The sequence below is a fragment of the Oncorhynchus gorbuscha genome, linkage group LG06 (assembly GCF_021184085.1).
Source record: "Oncorhynchus gorbuscha isolate QuinsamMale2020 ecotype Even-year linkage group LG06, OgorEven_v1.0, whole genome shotgun sequence".
Classification (NCBI taxonomy): domain Eukaryota; kingdom Metazoa; phylum Chordata; class Actinopteri; order Salmoniformes; family Salmonidae; genus Oncorhynchus; species Oncorhynchus gorbuscha.
The window spans coordinates 48,336,311-48,354,933 of NC_060178.1; the positions used below are offsets into that span (position 1 = coordinate 48,336,311).

General features: G+C 40.5%; 1 protein-coding gene across 1 annotated transcript in view; it reads left to right on the top strand.

The window, feature by feature from the left end:
* Positions 1-18,623, top strand: part of LOC124038040 (collagen alpha-1(XXIV) chain-like) — a 108,138-nt gene that overhangs the window by 79,175 nt on the left and 10,340 nt on the right. The window contains exons 30-36 of the mRNA XM_046353417.1: positions 2,495-2,548; positions 4,272-4,379; positions 10,954-11,061; positions 11,263-11,370; positions 13,781-13,834; positions 13,970-14,032; positions 18,353-18,406. Coding sequence (XP_046209373.1) covers positions 2,495-2,548; positions 4,272-4,379; positions 10,954-11,061; positions 11,263-11,370; positions 13,781-13,834; positions 13,970-14,032; positions 18,353-18,406 — 549 coding nt within the window. The remainder of the gene's footprint in view (positions 1-2,494; positions 2,549-4,271; positions 4,380-10,953; positions 11,062-11,262; positions 11,371-13,780; positions 13,835-13,969; positions 14,033-18,352; positions 18,407-18,623) is intronic.

The following is an 18,623-nucleotide window of genomic DNA, read 5'->3' on the forward strand; positions in this document are numbered from 1 at the left end:
TGTGGTCTTCACATATTGCATGCACACATATACCTTACTAGAGTAACACAAGACTAGAGGTCCATGAGTTACACATGCACTACACAGAACTGCATATGTATACGTCCATTTAGTTTATAGTAAAGAACTAAGCCTAAAGTAATCACACACGATACAAAACATATATTTTTTAAGGATTTATTGGTACTAAACAGTTGGAATGAGTCTGTCTGTCTGTCTGTCTGTCTGTCTGTCTGTCTGGCTGTCTGTCTGTATCTATGTCTATCTATCTGTATCTATGTCTGTCTGTCTGTATCTATGTGTGTCTGTCTGTATCTATGTGTGTCTGTCTGTATCTATGTGTATCTGTCTGTATCTATGTGTATCTGTCTGTATCTATGTGTATCTATGTGTATCTATGTCTATCTGTCTTTATCTATGTGTATCTGTCTGTATCTATGTCTATCTGTCTGTGTCTGTCTGTATCTATGTCTATCTGTCTTTATCTATGTGTATCTGTCTGTATCTATGTCTGTCTGTCTGTCTGTCTGTCTGTCTGTCTGTCTGTCTGTCTGTCTGTCTGTCTGTCTGTCTGTCTGTCTGTCTGTCTGTCTGTCTGTCTGTCTGTATCTATGTCTGTCTGTCTGTCTGTCTGTCTGTCTGTCTGTCTGTCTGTCTGTCTGTCTGTCTGTCTGTCTGTCTGTCTGTCTGTCTGTCTGTATCTATGTCTGTCTGTCTGTCTGTCTGTCTGTCTGTCTGTCTGTCTGTCTGTCTGTCTGTCTGTCTGTCTGTCTGTATCTATGTCTGTCTGTCTGTCTGTCTGTATCTATGTCTGTCTGTCTGTCTGTCTGTATCTATGTCTGTCTGTCTGTCTGTCTGTATCTAGTCTGTCTGTCTGTCTGTCTGTCTGTCTGTCTGTCTGTCTGTCTGTCTGTCTGTCTGTCTGTCTGTCTGTCTGTCTGTCTGTCTGTCTGTATCTATGTCTGTCTGTATCTATGTGTGTCTGTCTGTCTGTATCTATGTGTGTCTGTCTGTCTGTATCTATGTCTGTCTGTCTGTCTGTCTGTATCTATGTCTGTCTGTCTGTCTGTCTGTATCTATGTCTGTCTGTCTGTCTGTCTGTATCTATGTCTGTCTGTCTGTCTGTCTGTATCTATGTCTGTCTGTCTGTCTGTCTGTCTGTCTGTCTGTCTGTCTGTCTGTCTGTCTGTATCTATGTCTGTCTGTCTGTATCTATGTGTGTCTGTCTGTCTGTATCTATGTGTGTCTGTCTGTCTGTATCTATGTGTGTCTGTCTGTCTGTATCTATGTCTGTCTGTCTGTGTCTGTCTGTCTGTCTGTCTGTCTGTCTGTATCTATGTCTGTCTGTCTGTATCTATGTCTGTCTGTCTGTCTGTCTGTCTGTCTGTATCTATGTCTGTCTGTCTGTATCTATGTCTGTCTGTCTGTATCTATGTGTGTCTGTCTGTCTGTATCTATGTCTGTCTGTCTGTATCTATGTCTGTCTGTCTGTCTGTATCTATGTGTGTCTGTCTGTCTGTATCTATGTCTGTCTGTCTGTCTGTCTGTCTGTCTGTCTGTCTGTCTGTCTGTCTGTCTGTCTGTATCTGTCTGTCTGTCTGTCTGTCTGTCTGTCTGTCTGTCTGTCTGTCTGTCTGTCTGTCTGTCTGTCTGTATCTATGTCTGTCTGTCTGTATCTATGTGTGTCTGTCTGTATCTATGTGTGTCTGTCTGTCTGTCTGTCTGTATCTATGTCTGTCTGTCTGTCTGTCTGTCTGTCTGTCTGTCTGTCTGTCTGTCTGTCTGTCTGTCTGTCTGTCTGTCTGTCTGTCTGTCTGTCTGTCTGTCTGTCTGTCTGTATCTATGTCTGTCTGTCTGTCTGTCTGTCTGTCTGTCTGTCTGTCTGTCTGTCTGTCTGTCTGTCTGTCTGTCTGTCTGTCTGTCTGTCTGTATCTATGTGTGTCTGTCTGTATCTGTGTGTCTGTCTGTCTGTCTGTATCTATGTGTGTCTGTCTGTCTGTCTGTATCTATGTGTGTCTGTCTGTCTGTCTGTATCTATGTGTGTCTGTCTGTCTGTCTGTATCTATGTGTGTCTGTCTGTCTGTATCTATGTGTGTCTGTCTGTCTGTATCTATGTGTGTCTGTCTGTCTGTATCTATGTCTATCTGTGTGTCTGTCTGTCTGTATCTATGTCTATCTGTCTGTGTCTGTCTGTATCTATGTGTATCTGTCTGTGTCTGTCTGTATCTATGTGTATCTGTCTGTGTCTGTCTGTATCTATGTGTATCTGTCTGTATCTATGTGTATCTGTCTGTTTCTGTCTTTATCTATGTCTATCTGTCTGTATCTGTCTGTGTATCTGTCTGTATCTGTCTGTATCTATGTGTATCTGTCTGTATCTATGTGTATCTGTCTGTATCTATGTGTATCTGTCTGTTTCTGTCTTTATCTATGTGTATCTGTCTATGTGAATGTGTATATTATTAGATTGTGTGTCTGTGTGCATTTTTTACAGGGCTTAGAAGGAAAGAAAGGAGTGAGGGGCCTGACTGGGACCGCTGGTGTTGAAGTAAGTATCGCATCACCACAATGCAGAGTGGACATAGAGTGAAGACTGAAGTCGATGAGAGAGATGTAGAGAGATACAGAGGGAGGAAAGAGATATACTCAACCGTACATTCTGTACTACAGTAGTACAATAAACAAACCCCATGCAATAAGTTACTTGGAGAGATTATGGGGGACATTTACACCGTTTACAGAGCACTCCATAACTATGTCTCACAGGGTTTTTTTTGTCCATTAAAATAACATAAAATTTGTCCGAAAAAACAGTGTAGACATTGTTATTGTTGTCAATGACTATTTTAGCTGGAAACGGCAGATTTATGGGATATCTACGAAAGCGTACAGAGGCCCATTATCAGCAACCATCACTCCTGTTTTCCAATGGCACGTTGTGTTAGCCAATCGAAGTGTATAATTTTAAAAGGTTAATTGATCATTAGCCTTTTTGCAATTATGTTAGCGCAGCTGAAAACTGTTTGTTCTGATTAAAGAAGCAATACAACTGGCCTTCTATAGACTAGTTGAGTATCTGGAGCATCAGCATTTGTGGGTTCGATTACAGGTTCAAAATGGCCAGAAATTAAGCACTTTGTTCTGAAATTCATCAGTCTATTCTTGTTCTGAGAAACAGAACAGCGCAAACTGACTCTAACCAGAATAAAAAGAGGAGTGGGAGGCTTCTTTAAATCAGGACAACAGTTCAGCTGTGCTAACATAATTGGAAAAGTGTTTTCTAATGATCAATTAGCCTTTTAAAATGATAAACTTGGATTAGCTAACACAACGTGCCACTGGAACACAGGAGTGATGGTTGCTGATGTAACGGATGTGAAACGGCTAGCTTAGTTAGCGGGTGAGAGAAGCTAAATAGCGTTTCAATCGGTGACGTCACTTGCTCTGAGACCTTGAAGTAGTAGTTCCCCTTGCTCTGCAAGGGCTGTGGCTTTTGTGGAGCGATGGGTGACGATGCTTCGAGGGTGACTGTTGTTGATGTGTGCAGAGAGTCCCTGGTTCGCTCCCGGGTATGGGCGAGGGGACGGTCTAAAGTTGTACTGTTACACTGATAATGGGCCTCTGTACGCCTATCTAGATATATCATTAAAAATCAACCGTTTCCAGCTACAATTGTCATTTCCAACATTATCAATGTCTAAACTGTATTTCTGATCAATTTAATGTTATTTTAATGGACAACAAAAATAGCTTTTCTTTCAAAAACAAGAACATTTCTAAGTGACCCCAAACTTTTGAACGGTAGTGTATACTCTCCATGAAGTGACATTTCATTGGGTTTGTTTTGTTGAAGTAGCAAGACAGAATGTTCAGTGCAGTATACAGAATAGTCCGTCTTTACAACATTAGAACATAGCAATAAGTTGTGGTCAAAATGAACTTCCCTTTATTTTCCATAAAACCGTTTTAGATCCCAGTCCATCACTGCCAGTCAGGAATGCATCTCTTAATTCCAGATGTCTCTGAAGTTAGATGTATATACAGCCAATTAATGGGGGAGGAGGCACTGGGGGGGGGGCTTGGAAAAGGTTGGGAGATGAGAGGGTTAGTGTATCGCAGCGTAGCTGGTTGGATCAACTGCACTAGTGATAAGTGACCTTGTCTGGCTGAGACCTGAACATTCAGGTTAGCTCCCATAGCTAATGCCTTCACAAGTATTTCCATGGAGACCTGACAGATTGAGTCTGATATTGTTGTTTTGTATTTCCCAGGGGGCCATTGGTTTACCTGGACCCAGAGGCATGGAGGGATACGCTGGGCCTGACGGCCTCCCAGGACTAGTTGGGTTACCAGGTTTTCCAGGGAAGGCTGGGCGACAGGTAGGCATCATATCCCAAAAAGATCAGTCTATTTTTGACGCATTCATTCCGCATGGTTAAAACAGAAACAACTCAAAGGGTTAAGTTTAATTTCAAGTGGTTAAGATTAGGGCTATGGTTTGGGGAAGGTTTAAAACAAAATTACCACCAGGTATCATCAATATTCTCATGTATTCTCACGGCTTGCTAGAACAAGTGGTTAAGATTAGGGCTATGGTTTAGGGATGGTTTAAACAAAATTACCACCAGGTATCATCAATATTCTCATGTATTCTCACGGCTTGCTAGAACATTGTGAACTGCCGTGGCGCAGGGTTCTGAGGGGCGCAGGGGTCTAAGCAGCGCACCTTGGCTCCACACATCTAGAGTGCTGGGCAACCATTTTTTACGGTGAGCGCAGAGGAATACATATATCGACATTCTCGGGACCTTTTCAAACGTACGAAATCGCAGTGATCAGTCAACATATCCTGTCCCTCACACACACACACACACAAACACACCAGTGGAGGCTGGTGGGAGGAGCTATAGAAGAACGGGCTCATTGTAGTGGCTGGAATGGAATCAATGGGACGGAGTCAAACATGTGGCTTCCATGTGTTTGATGTGTTTAATACCTTTCCATTGATTCCATTCCAACCATCACAATGAGTACGTCTTTCTATAGCTCGTCCCACCAGCCTCCTCTGACACACACACACACAGTCGCAAAAACAATCTAGCGCTTTGATGAAACTGGCTCTCATGACTACCGACACAGGACAGGAAGACCCAGGGTTACCTCTGCTTCAGAGGATAAGTTAATGCGAGTTAACTGCACCTCAGATTGCAGCCCAAATAAATGCTTCACAGAGTTGAAATAACAGACGCATCTCAACATCAACTGTTCAGAGGAGACTGAGTGAATCAGGCCTTCATGGTCGAAATGCTGCAAAGAAACCACTACTTAAGAACACCAATAATTAGAAGAGACTTGCTTTGGCAAAGAAACAGCAGCAATGGTCATTAGAATGGCGGAAATCTGTCTTTGGTCTGATGAGTCCAAACTTTTTTGGTTCCAACAGCTGTCTTTTCGTGAGACGCAGTATAGGTGAACAGATTATCTCCGCATGTATGGTTCCCAACATGAAGCATGGAGGAGGAGGTGTGATGGTGTGGGGGTGCTTTGCTGGTGACACTGTCCGGGATTTATTTAGAATTCAAGGCACTCTTAACCAGCATGGCTACCACAGCATTCTGCAGCGATACGCCATCCCATCTGGTTTGTGCTTAGTGGGACTATCCTTTGTTTTTCAACAGGACAATGACTCAAAACACATCTTCAGGCTGTGTAAGGGCTATATAACCAAGAAGGAGAGTGATGGAGTGCTGTATCAGATGACCTTGCCTCCGCAATTACCCGACCTCAACCCAATTGAGATGGTTTGGGATGAGTTAGACCGCAGAGTGAAGGAAAAGCAGCCAACAAGTGCTCAGAATATGTGGGAACTGATTCAAGAGTGTTGGAAAAGCATTCTTCGTGAAACTGGTTGAGAGAATGCCAAGAGTGTGCAAAGCTGTCATAAAGGACAAGGGTGGCTATATATATTTTGATTTAACACTTTTTTGGTTACTATATGATTCCATATGTGTTATTTCATAGTTTTGATGTCGTCACTATTATTCTACAATGTAGAAAATAGTAAACATAAAGAAAAACCCTTGAATGTGTCCAAACTTTTGACTGGTTGTGTGTGTGTGTGTGTGTGTGTGTGTGTGTGTGTGTGTGTGTGTGTGTGTGTGTGTGTGTGTGTGTGTGTGTGTGTGTGTGTGTGTGTGTGTGTGTGTGTGTGTGTGTGTGTGTGTGTGTGTGTGTGTGTGTGTGTGTGTGTGTGTGTGTGTGTATTTATATTTGACTGGTTGTGTGTGTGTATATATATATTTATATTTATATTTGACTGTGTGTGTGTGTGTGTATGTATATATATATATCAGTTTTTCAAACTTAATATTGTCAAAATACGTTCAGTACTTACCATAGAAGGACCTTCATTACTGCCATTACGACCGGTATGTACTTCCAAAAAATGTGTAAATAATGAGTTACATGCATTTGGAAAAATGTCTGGAAAGAATCCATGTATTGTTTTTGACCAAGTGGGCACCAAATCCACCTCTTCTGCACCTCCAATAAAATCACTGCCCAGGTCGGCTGATCCAGCAGCACGAAAGTAGACAATATAGGGTATGTTTTTACAGTGATTGTATATTTCTACATAGGTTTTATTTGGTGTATTTTATTTCCATTACTAATATTGCAGAAGAGGTGCACAAAAACACTTATTTAGATTATTTTCAGGCAAAGCCTTTCTTTCAGTTGCATGTACCATTTATTTAGACCTTGTTTGGAAGTACATACTGAACTTAATGGCAGTAATGAAAATAGTTGCTCATCGAAGCTCCACTCTTTAGTAAGTACCAAACATTATTAAGCTTGGAAAGCTGGTGAATGGGAAGTTGAATGGGTACTTCCTGAGTTTAAAGGAGAATCGCCATATTCAGCGTCTCCTGTAAACCCAAATTCTGGTCCAATCCATCCCTAAACAAACTCTTGCCCTATCCATGCTATACAGTAGGTCACAGTAAATCAGGGGATTTATTGCAGTGAGTAATTGAACTTTTAAGAGCCATTCTCTCAGCATGGTTAAATCTCTGTGGGTGACAGTCTGACACGCTGTCTGAATCCGAGTGATTTTTACGATCCCACCTTTTTAATTCATTTTTTACCTTTCAAAACTTAAAGGACAGGACCCTTTTTTTAAAATGTCCACCTAAAATGACAACCAAATCTAATTGCCTATAGCTCAGGACCTGAAGCAAGGATACATATGTGTGTCTCCCGAGTGGCGGAGCTGTCTAAGGCACTGCATCTTAGTGATAGTGATCCTTGCCTAGTGATGTGTCACTACAGACCCTGGTTTGATTCCAGGCTGGATCACAACTGGTGATTGGGCGGCACACAATCGGCCCAGCGTCGTCTGGATTAGGGTTTGGCCGGGGTAGGCCGTCATCGTAAATAAGAATTTGTTCTTAACTGACTTGCCTAGTTGAATAAAGGTGAAATAAAATACCATTTGAAAGGAAACACTTTGAAGTTTGTTGGAAATATGAAATGAATGTAGGAGAATATAACACATTAGATAAAAGTAAAAGATAATACAAACCCCAAAAAATGCATTTTCTATTTACATTGTTTTGCGTCAACTTTGAAATGCAAGAGAAAGGCCATTCATTCATATAGGAGTCTAGGTATCATTTAGATTTTGGCTACCAGATGGCAGCAGTGTGTGTGCAAAGTTTCAGCCTGATCCAGTGAAGAATTGCATCACTACTCACTATTTTGTATCAAGTCTGCCAGTAGTTTGCCCAAATGTTCCGAATTGGTCAATTGATACATTTTCAGGTACATAACTATAGAGAACATACAAAAATGCTATGGTAATAAAACATTTAAGTTTACACTCTGCCAGGAATGAAAAGACACACATCTAGATGGCTGGGCGGGGTGAACGAGAGGTCAGAGACAGCAGGGGTTCAAACTGTAGAACCCAGTTCCTACATTTGAATATAGAAATGGATTTTTTTAATCAAACATAACTATGCTACATGTTATCTCTGGGACCCTCAGGATGACAAATCAGAGCAAGATTACTGAGTGTAAATTCATGATTTACCTTCAGAGGTGAATGTTTCAAACCAGTTGCCGTGATAAAAGAGTTTTGTTATTGTGCACTCTCCTCAGACAATAGCAATGGTATTTTTTTCCATGCCTCCTTGCTCAAAAACCTCCCTCGTCCATTTCTCCTGCCACGTAACACGTAATCACAACACTAGCTATGTCACAGGAAATCTCCAACAAAGGACAAACTAAAGAATGTACCGAATATAGTTATGAGATTATCCCATTACTAAGTAGATTAAGACAACACGTTATAAATGTTAGTGTGGCTAGACTGAGATCAGGATGAAAGACCGCTGTAAATCCATTAAATCCACATATCACCGGATAAATTGAGCTTTTAATGGATTCAATATGGCTGACCCTCCCATTCCCATCTCCCTCTCCTTCTGGACCCACATTCTTCTAATGTCTCAGAGTAGGAGCACTGATCTAGGATCAGGTCCACCCTGTCCAGTAGTTATAATCTAAAAGGCGAAACGGATCCTAGTTCAACACTCCTACTCTCCGAGATGCTTTATGAATACGGGCCCTGCTCCCACCAGCTGTGTTTAAAGTGCTGAAGGATATACGGCGCAAAATGACTGGTCATTAAATGGCTTATTTGATTTGTTTGGGTTTCTGTGGTCAGAGCTCAATGGGATTCTTTCTACTGAAGTCTGCAGCCCCGGCGGCCCTGAGTATGCAGGGATTTGATGCATGATGTCCTTTCCCCTGCTCCCCAGACAGCCAGACCGGCAGTGTAGGGACTTCAGTGTTAGCCACCCTGTCTGTCAGTTACATAAGAAGCAGGTCTGGTAGCACAGAGGCAGTTAGGGAGGGAGGTGTTTACGGTGAAAACACACTGACTCTCTCACACAGAGATGGAGATCCCAGCAGGAAACAGCCATGGTGATTTTACACACGTATCTACAATACTGTACATGACTGCTTCAGCTACCCTGGAGGGACAGACTTTTACAGTCCACTCTTCCTCCTCCTCTACTTGTTCAACTCTTCGTCACCATCATCCCCATCTTCTTCATCCTCCTCCTCTTCTTTCTTCCTTTTCTTCTCCACCTCTTCCTCTCCCTCCATGTTTAGAATTGGTTGAAATGCATAACCAGTGAAAGGTTACCCTCCTGGTCAGCGGCTGTTTTCGTTGGAGCCTGCTCTCTGTGGGTCTAACCTGTGTCAGACAGAGTCAGGGGAGCCCTTGTTATTAGTGAAAAATATGTAGGAGACTGATGAGGACCATAGCATAGACCAGCCTCTGTGTCCCCCTGACCTGACCACCATCCCCCAGAACTAGTATCTTCTTACTGACAAAACAGTATGACCACTAGCTGTCTATCACTGTCTCCTGTCTGTCTCTCTCTCCTCTCTGCCACTCTGTCTCTCTCTCCTCTCTGTCTCTCTCTCCTCTCTGTCTCTCTCTCCTCTCTGTCTCTCTCTCCTCTCTGCCACTCTCTCCCATGCCTCCTTGCTCAAAAACCTCTCACGTCGTCTCTCCCTCGTTAATTCCATTGGGTGCAGGCAGGACATTAGTTGCTCAAGCCTCTTAGCCAGAGTAGTAATGCTAAAAACAAAGAGGTTTATGTGTATTACATTTATTTGACTTTTGACCTAATGCAGGTGGGTTAACATGTCTGGTTAAGAAAGAACAATGTGGTTCTCAGACCAAAGCCCTTACTGTTTACTAGCATGGGACATTATTGCCTATTAGTTCCACTTGAGTGGGTAGTGTACGAATAAGTGCGTATGGGCATGCCGTGTCCTGAGTATCCAAGCCAGAGTTGATGAAAAACCCCTCACTGATTTGATGAACAAGACAATTACACTACCCGTCCTTATGCAAGACCAGGGATTGAGGTTGTACCAACAAAACCTAGACCTCTGTAATTCCAAACCACTTTCTCCTGCCGTTTTGGAGGGATCCTTTTCTCTCAGCGCTTGGCGGTGCCACGAGTTATCCTCGCGCCTCACGGCCGGAGATCGAAGCCAGGAACAGTCGCTGCTGTACGCGTAGCCAGCGCTGGGCCACCGCTGGCCTGCAGTTGGAGCGGGAAACGACTGTGGTTGCCGGCTGCTCAGTGCGCTATAAAAAAGTTCAACAACAGTCAGTCATTTTGATGGACGTTCATGAAGCAAATTGTTAGGAAAGATTATGAGTCAGGAAAGACCTACTTAAGTGCTGCTGTTTAGAGTTCTGACTGTCAAAGTCCATGTCTCACTGTCAAATTCAATGTCTCACTGTCAAAGTCAACTTACACACAGCTCTGACACACACACTTACCCCACCAGACATGCCACCAGGGGTCTTTTCACAGTCCCCATATCCAGCACATATTCAAGAAAGCGTACAGTATTATAGAGAGACATTATCGCTCAAATAAAGAGCAAACCTGGTTTCAGAAAACAGATAAAGCAACACCTCACGGCACAACGCCTCTCCCTTATTTGACCTAGATAGTTTGTGTGTACGTGTGGATATGTCTGTTCTTGTCTATTGATGTTCTCTGTATTACGTCATGTTTCATGTTTTGTTTGGACCCCAGGAAGAGTAGCTGCTGCTTTTCCAACATCTCATGGGGATCCTAATAAAATACTAACAAAAAAAAGCCTGTGGCTGACTGTCAACGCCAATGACTCTTTTCAGACACAGACAGACAAGTTGATCAATATCGTATTCGTTAGGTATTTATTAGACTTTTCAAATACAGAACCTGGCCCATGAATCAGTTAAATGTCACTTTTACTTAGTCACTGGCTACACATACCATTTGTTTAGCTTTTTCATGCTTTCCTTTCAGCATATCAATGAGTTTCAATTTGGTGCGCCCATGTTGACTGTGTCTCTGTGCGTTCTTTCCTCAGGGTCAGCGGGGTACCGTGGGGCAAGAGGGGGTAGCAGGACTACCTGGTCCCAGGGGGGAACTTAGTCTGCCTGGGTTGGTCGGAGAGAGGGGGCCTGCTGGAGAGAAGGTACCATTACCATTGTATCAGTACCATCGTACCACCATCAACCTTACAGTCTTACTCTAGCCTCAGATCTGTACTATATAACCAACTCCTATGGTGTTTGGCATGACAATGACTAATGGCGTTGGCACAACAGCACAAACAGATCTGGGACCAGGCCTACCCTATAACCTCTGACCCCTGACCTCTATGTGCTGTTTCCAGGGGGAGCCTGGCTTGGCAGGAGAGAGGGGAACCCCAGGAATCAAAGGCATGGAGGGGTCGTCCGGAGACCAAGGCAGAATAGGAGACCCAGGACGCAAAGGACAACCAGTGAGTGCTCCCCATCAAATCAAATGTATTTATATAGCCCTTCGTACATCAGCTGATATCTCAAAGTGCTGTACAGAAACACAGCCTAAAACCCCAAACAGCAAGCAATGCAGGTGTAGAAGCACGGTGGCTAGGAAAAACTCCCTAGAAAGGCCAAAACCTAGGAAGAAACCTTGAGAGGAACCAGGCTATGTGGGGTGGCCAGTCCTCTTCTGGCTGTGCCGGGTGGAGATTATAACAGAACATGGCCAAGATGTTCAAATGTTCATAAATGACCAGCATGGTCGAATAATAACAAGGCAGAACAGTTGAAACTGGAGCAGCAGCATTTTATCCAGTCATTTTAGAATATCGCCAACTGCCTTCTAACTGGTCACAGTTTGTTAAAGGATTCCTATATTTGACATCAACAGCTCACCAAAGGTTTAAGCAATGTGTTGAGGTAGTATATTTACTAGCACGTCCACTTGCACGTCCTCATCTGCACATCTATCACTCCAATGTTAATTGCTAAGTTGTAGTTTCTTCTCCACTATTGGCCTATTTATCGCCTTACCTCCTTATTTCATTTGCACACACTGTATACAGATTTTCTATTGTGTTGTTGACTGTATGTTTGTTTATCCTCTATGTGTAACGGTGTGTTGTTGACTGTATGTTTGTTTATCCTCTATGTGTAACTGTGTGTTGTTGACTGTATGTTTGTTTATCCTCTATGTGTAACTGTGTGTTGTTGACTGTACGTTTGGTTATCCTCTATGTGTAACTGTGTGTTGTTGACTGTATGTTTGTTTATCCTCTATGTGTAACTGTGTGTTGTTGACTGTATGTTTGTTTATCCTCTATGTGTAACTGTGTGTTGTTGACTGTACGTTTGTTTATCCTCTATGTGTAACTGTGTTGTCTTTGTCGCACGGCTTTGCTTTATCTTGGCCAGGTCGCAGTTGCAAATGAGAACTTGTTCTCGACTGGAGTCTACCTGGTTAAATAAAGGTGAAATAAATCATAAATAGATATGCAGTATATCATAGAGGGTTGGTTCATTATGTACTGCTTTGACACTAATTCAAAGATGAGCTCATAATAAGGTGTTTAGTTCTCTGCTCTGTTGCCCTGTGGGTTAATAACCCTGTCACATACATTCTTTATTACCTGGAAGCTCTAGATTTAGCCGTAGGGGCTCTGTGCTGGGGTCAAAAATGGGCGTCGCTCACAGTTTTCCACCCGAGTCGACGAGTTACAAATGATCTAGGTGAGACAAGGAATGGAAACATTCCGCTTGGCAAGGCCGACTCATGTGAGACTTACCCGACTCTCACTCCAGGGACCAAAAAACAAGGTGCTCCATTTTTCTTATATCACTCGCCCCCCCAAAAAAACACCCTCCATCCCTCCCCTTTCCCTCCATCCCTCCCGACATCTCTCTTTCGCGCCGCCACCTCCATTGCCGCTGGTGAAATAGAGACCTGGTTCAAGCTCCATGTGGTTGGATCACATTACCGTGCCTATTTCTAGGGGGAGAGTTTCAAGGCCAAACCTCTTGGTTAGAGAAAATGGACCCGGCTGAAGGATGTGGATGGTTGAACTGTGCAAACACGTAGCTTTTTTTTGTGTTACTGCTGAGGAAAGACAGACAGACAGACAGACAGACAGACAGACAGACAGACAGACAGACAGACAGACAGACAGACAGACAGACAGACAGACAGACAGACAGACAGACAGACAGACAGACAGACAGACAGACAGACAGACAGACAGACAGACAGACAGACAGACAGACAGACAGACAGACAGACAGAGACAGACCTAAGGGTTGCTCAGACAGTTAGGCCCCAATGTGCTACGGTCTACAGTAAGACAGAGTCCATGTGCCGCAGTTTTTTTTGTGAGGGATCTGCGGGTTCCTTGGAGTTATACAGGGTAATGGATGAGAGGGCAACCAGAGACCCCTGTCTGGAACACATACTGTAGCAGGGTGGGGGATTAGGATGAGGGGAAACAAACTAGGTTAAATGGTTTCATAACATAGCTTACAAACTTTACAGTGCAGGTTTGTTCAGTTGTCAGAGCAATTTGTGGTTCAGTGAGAGTGTATTTGTTTTTCGGTTCTATTGTGGTTCAGTTATATCAGAGTGTCTTTGTCTTGTGGTTGAGTTGTGTGTTTAATTTGTGGTTCAGTTATATCAGAGTGTCTTTGCCTTGTGGTTGAGTTGCGTGTTTCATTTTCATTTGTGGTCCAGTTGCATCAGTGTGTGTGTGTGTGTGTGTGTGTGTGTGTGTGTGTGTGTGTGTGTGTGTGTGTGTGTGTGTGTGTGTGTGTGTGTGTGTGTGTGTGTGTGTGTGTGTGTGTGTGTGTGTGTGTGTGTGTGTGTGTGTGTGTGTGTGTGTGTGTGTCTCTGACTTGCAGGGGGAGTCGGGAGACCTGGGGATGGTTGGCTTCACTGGTTTTCCAGGACCTAAGGTGAGTCAGAGGCTCTGGGAGCTTACCACAGACATTGATCACCCTCGCCTGCTCTCAATGAGCTATTCTATTCCCTCCACTGGCAAATAAAAAGGGTTGTTATAAACAAAAGACTGTGTTCTGGGTTTTTCATAGGGACCAAATGGAGATTTGGGTTTCAAAGGCATACCTGGTCCTAAAGGTCCTCTTGGCATTCTGGTAAGTACAGCATTAGCACTTACTGTTGCAACACATTATGTATATACGTGGTGTGAGTGATGTATATACGGGGTTATATATGTATATACGTGGTGTGTGTGCTGTATATGCGTGGTGTGTGTGCTGTATATACATGGTTATATATGTATATACGTGGTTATATATGTATATACGTGGTTATATATGTATATACGTGGTTATATATGTATATACGTCGTTATATATGTATATACGTCGTTATATATGTATATACGTGGTTATATATGTATATACGTGGTGTGTGTGCTGTATATACGTGGTTATATATGTATATACGTGGTTATATATGTATATACGTGGTTATATATGTATATACGTGGTTATATATGGATATACGTGGTGTGTGTGTTGTATATACGTGGTTATATATGTATATACGTGGTTATATATGTATATACGTGGTTATATATGTATATACGTGGTGTGTGTGCTGTATATACGTGGTTATATATGTATATACGTGGTTATATATGTATATACGTGGTTATATATGTATATACGTGGTGTGTGTGCTGTATATACGTGGTTATATATGTATATACGTGGTTATATATGTATATACATGGTGTGTGTGCTGTATATACGTGGTTATATATGTATATACGTGGTGTGTGTGTTGTATATACGTGGTTATATATGTATATACGTGGTTATATATGTATATACGTGGTTATATATGTATATACGTGGTGTGTGTGTTGTATATACGTGGTTATATATGTATATACGTGGTTATATATGTATATACGTGGTTATATATGTATATACGTGGTTATATATGTATATACGTGGTTATATATGTATATACGTGGTTATATATGTATATACGTGGTGTGTGCTGTATATACGTGGTTATATATGTATATACGTGGTTATATATGTATATACGTGGTGTGTGTGTTGTATATACGTGGTTATATATGTATATACGTGGTTATATATGTATATACGTGGTGTGTGTGCTGTATATACGTGGTGTGTGTGCTGTATATACGTGGTTATATATGTATATACGTGGTGTGTGTGTTGTATATACGTGGTGTGTGTGTTGTATATACGTGGTTATATTTGTATATACGTGGTTATATTTGTATATACGTGGTTATATATGTATATACGTGGTGTGTGTGTTGTATATACGTGGATATATTTGTATATACGTGGTTATATATGTATATACATGGTTATATATGTATATACGTGGTGTGTGTGTTATATATACGTGGTGTGTGTGCTGTATATACGTGGTTATATATGTATATACGTGGTTATATATGTATATACGTGGTTATATATGTATATACGTGGTGTGTGTGTTGTATATACGTGGTTATATATGTATATACGTGGTGTGTGTGCTGTATATACGTGGTTATATATGTATATACGTGGTTATATATGTATATACGTGGTGTGTGTGTTGTATATACGTGGTTATATATGTATATACGTGGTGTGTGTGTTGTATATACGTGGTTATATATGTATATATACGTGGTTATATATGTATATACGTGGTTATATATGTATATACGTGGTGTGTGTGTTGTATATACGTGGTGTGTGTGTTGTATATACGTGGTTATATATGGATATACGTGGTTATATATGTATATACGTGGTTATATATGTATATATGTGGTGTGTGTGCTGTATATACGTGGTTATATATGTATATACGTGGTTATATATGTATATACGTGGTGTGTGTGTTGTATATACGTGGTTATATATGTATATACGTGGTGTGTGTGCTGTATATACGTGGTTATATATGTATATACGTGGTGTGTGTGTTGTATATACGTGGTTATATATGTATATACGTGGTGTGTGTGTTGTATATACGTGGTTATATATGTATATACGTGGTTATATATGTATATACGTGGTTATATATGTATATACGTGGTAATATATGTATATACGTGGTGTGTGTGTTGTATATACGTGGTGTGTGTGTTGTATATACGTGGTTATATATGGATATACGTGGTTATATATGTATATACGTGGTGTGTGTGCTGTATATACGTGGTGTGTGTGCTGTATATACGTGGTTATATATGTATATACGTGGTTATATATGTATATACTTGGTAATATATGTATATACGTGGTGTGTGTGCTGTATATATGTGGTTATATATGTATATACGTGGTTATATATGTATATACGTGGTTATATATGTATATACGTGGTGTGTGTGCTGTATATACGTGGTTATATATGTATATACGTGGTTATATATGTATATACGTGGTGTGTGTGTTGTATATACGTGGTTATATATGTATATACGTGGTTATATATGTATATACGTGGTGTGTGTGTTGTATATACGTGGTTATATATGTATATACGTGGTTATATATGTATATACGTGGTTATATATGTATATACGTGGTGTGTGTGTTGTATATACGTGGTTATATATGTATATACGTGGTGTGTGTGTTGTATATACGTGGTGTGTGTGCTGTATATACGTGGTTATATATGTATATACGTGGTTATATATGTATATACGTGGTGTGTGTGTTGTATATACGTGGTGTGTGTGTTGTATATACGTGGTTATATATGTATATACGTGGTGTGTGTGCTGTATATACGTGGTTATATATGTATATACGTGGTTATATATGTATATACGTGGTTATATATGTATATACGTGGTGTGTGTGTTGTATATACGTGGTTATATATGTATATACGTGGTGTGTGTGTTGTATATACGTGGTTATATATGTATATATGTGGTTATATATGTATATACGTGGTGTGTGTGTTGTATATACGTGGTTATATATGGATATACGTGGTTATTTATGTATATACGTGGTTATATATGTATATACGTGGTGTGTGTGCTGTATATAAGTGGTTATATATGTATATACGTGGTTATATATGTATATACGTGGTTATATATGTATATACGTGGTTATATATGTATATACTTGGTAATATATGTATATACGTGGTGTGTGTGCTGTATATACGTGGTTATATATGTATATATGTGGTTATATATGTATATACGTGGTGTGTGTGTTGTATATACGTGGTTATATATGTATATACGTGGTGTGTGTGCTGTATATACGTGGTTATATATGTATATATGTGGTTATATATGTATATACGTGGTTATATATGTATATACGTGGTTATATATGTATATACTTGGTAATATATGTATATACGTGGTGTGTGTGCTGTATATACGTGGTTATATATGTATATATGTGGTTATATATGTATATACGTGGTGTGTGTGTTGTATATACGTGGTTATATATGTATATACGTGGTTATATATGTATATACGTGGTGTGTGTGCTGTATATACGTGGTTATATATGTATATACGTGGTTATATATGTATATACGTGGTGTGTGTGCTGTATATACGTGGTGTGTGTGCTGTATATATGTGGTTATATTTGTATATACGTGGTTATATATGTATATACGTGGTGTGTGTGTTGTATATACGTGGTTATATTTGTATATACGTGGTTATATATGTATATACGTGGTTATATTTGTATATACGTGGTGTGTGTGTTGTATATACGTGGTTATATTTATATATACGTGGTTATATATGTATATACGTGGTTATATATGTATATACGTGGTGTGTGTGTTGTATATACGTGGTGTGTGTGCTGTATATACGTGGTTATATATGTATATACGTGGTTATATATGTATATACGTGGTGTGTGTGTTGTATATACGTGGTTATATATGTATATACGTGGTGTGTGTGTTGTATATACGTGGTTATATATGTATATACGTGGTGTGTGTGCTGTATATACGTGGTTATATATGTATATACGTGGTTATATATGTATATACGTGGTGTGTGTGTTGTATATACGTGGTTATATATGTATATACGTGGTGTGTGTGTTGTATATACGTGGTGTGTGTGCTGTATATACGTGGTTATATATGTATATACGTGGTTATATATGTATATACGTGGTTATATATGTATATACGTGGTGTGTGTGTTGTATATACGTGGTTATATATGGATATACGTGGTGTGTGTGCTGTATATACGTGGTTATATATGTATATACGTGGTGTGTGTGCTGTATATACGTGGTTATATATGTATATACATGGTTATATATGTATATACGTGGTTATATATGTATATACATGGTTATATATGTATATACGTGGTTATATTTGTATATACGTGTTTATATATGTATATACGTGGTGCTGATCTCTCCTCTATGTGTCTGTTTCAGGGTTTCAGTGGACCTGTTGGTCCAGAAGGGATGATTGGCCCAATGGGGAAACCTGTAGGTCCAGTGTGTGTGAGCACGTGTCCATGTGTGTGCTTGTGCAAAATGTCTATCTGCCAATTTGACTCTGTACACAGTGACTGCACGCATGTGAGAGACAGGTTAAATGATCCGTTCTGAGATTGATCCTTTCTCTGTGTTGATGTGTTGCTATTTGTTTTGAACGGTAACATTATTTAACTAGGCAAGTCAGTTAAGAACAAATTCTTATTTA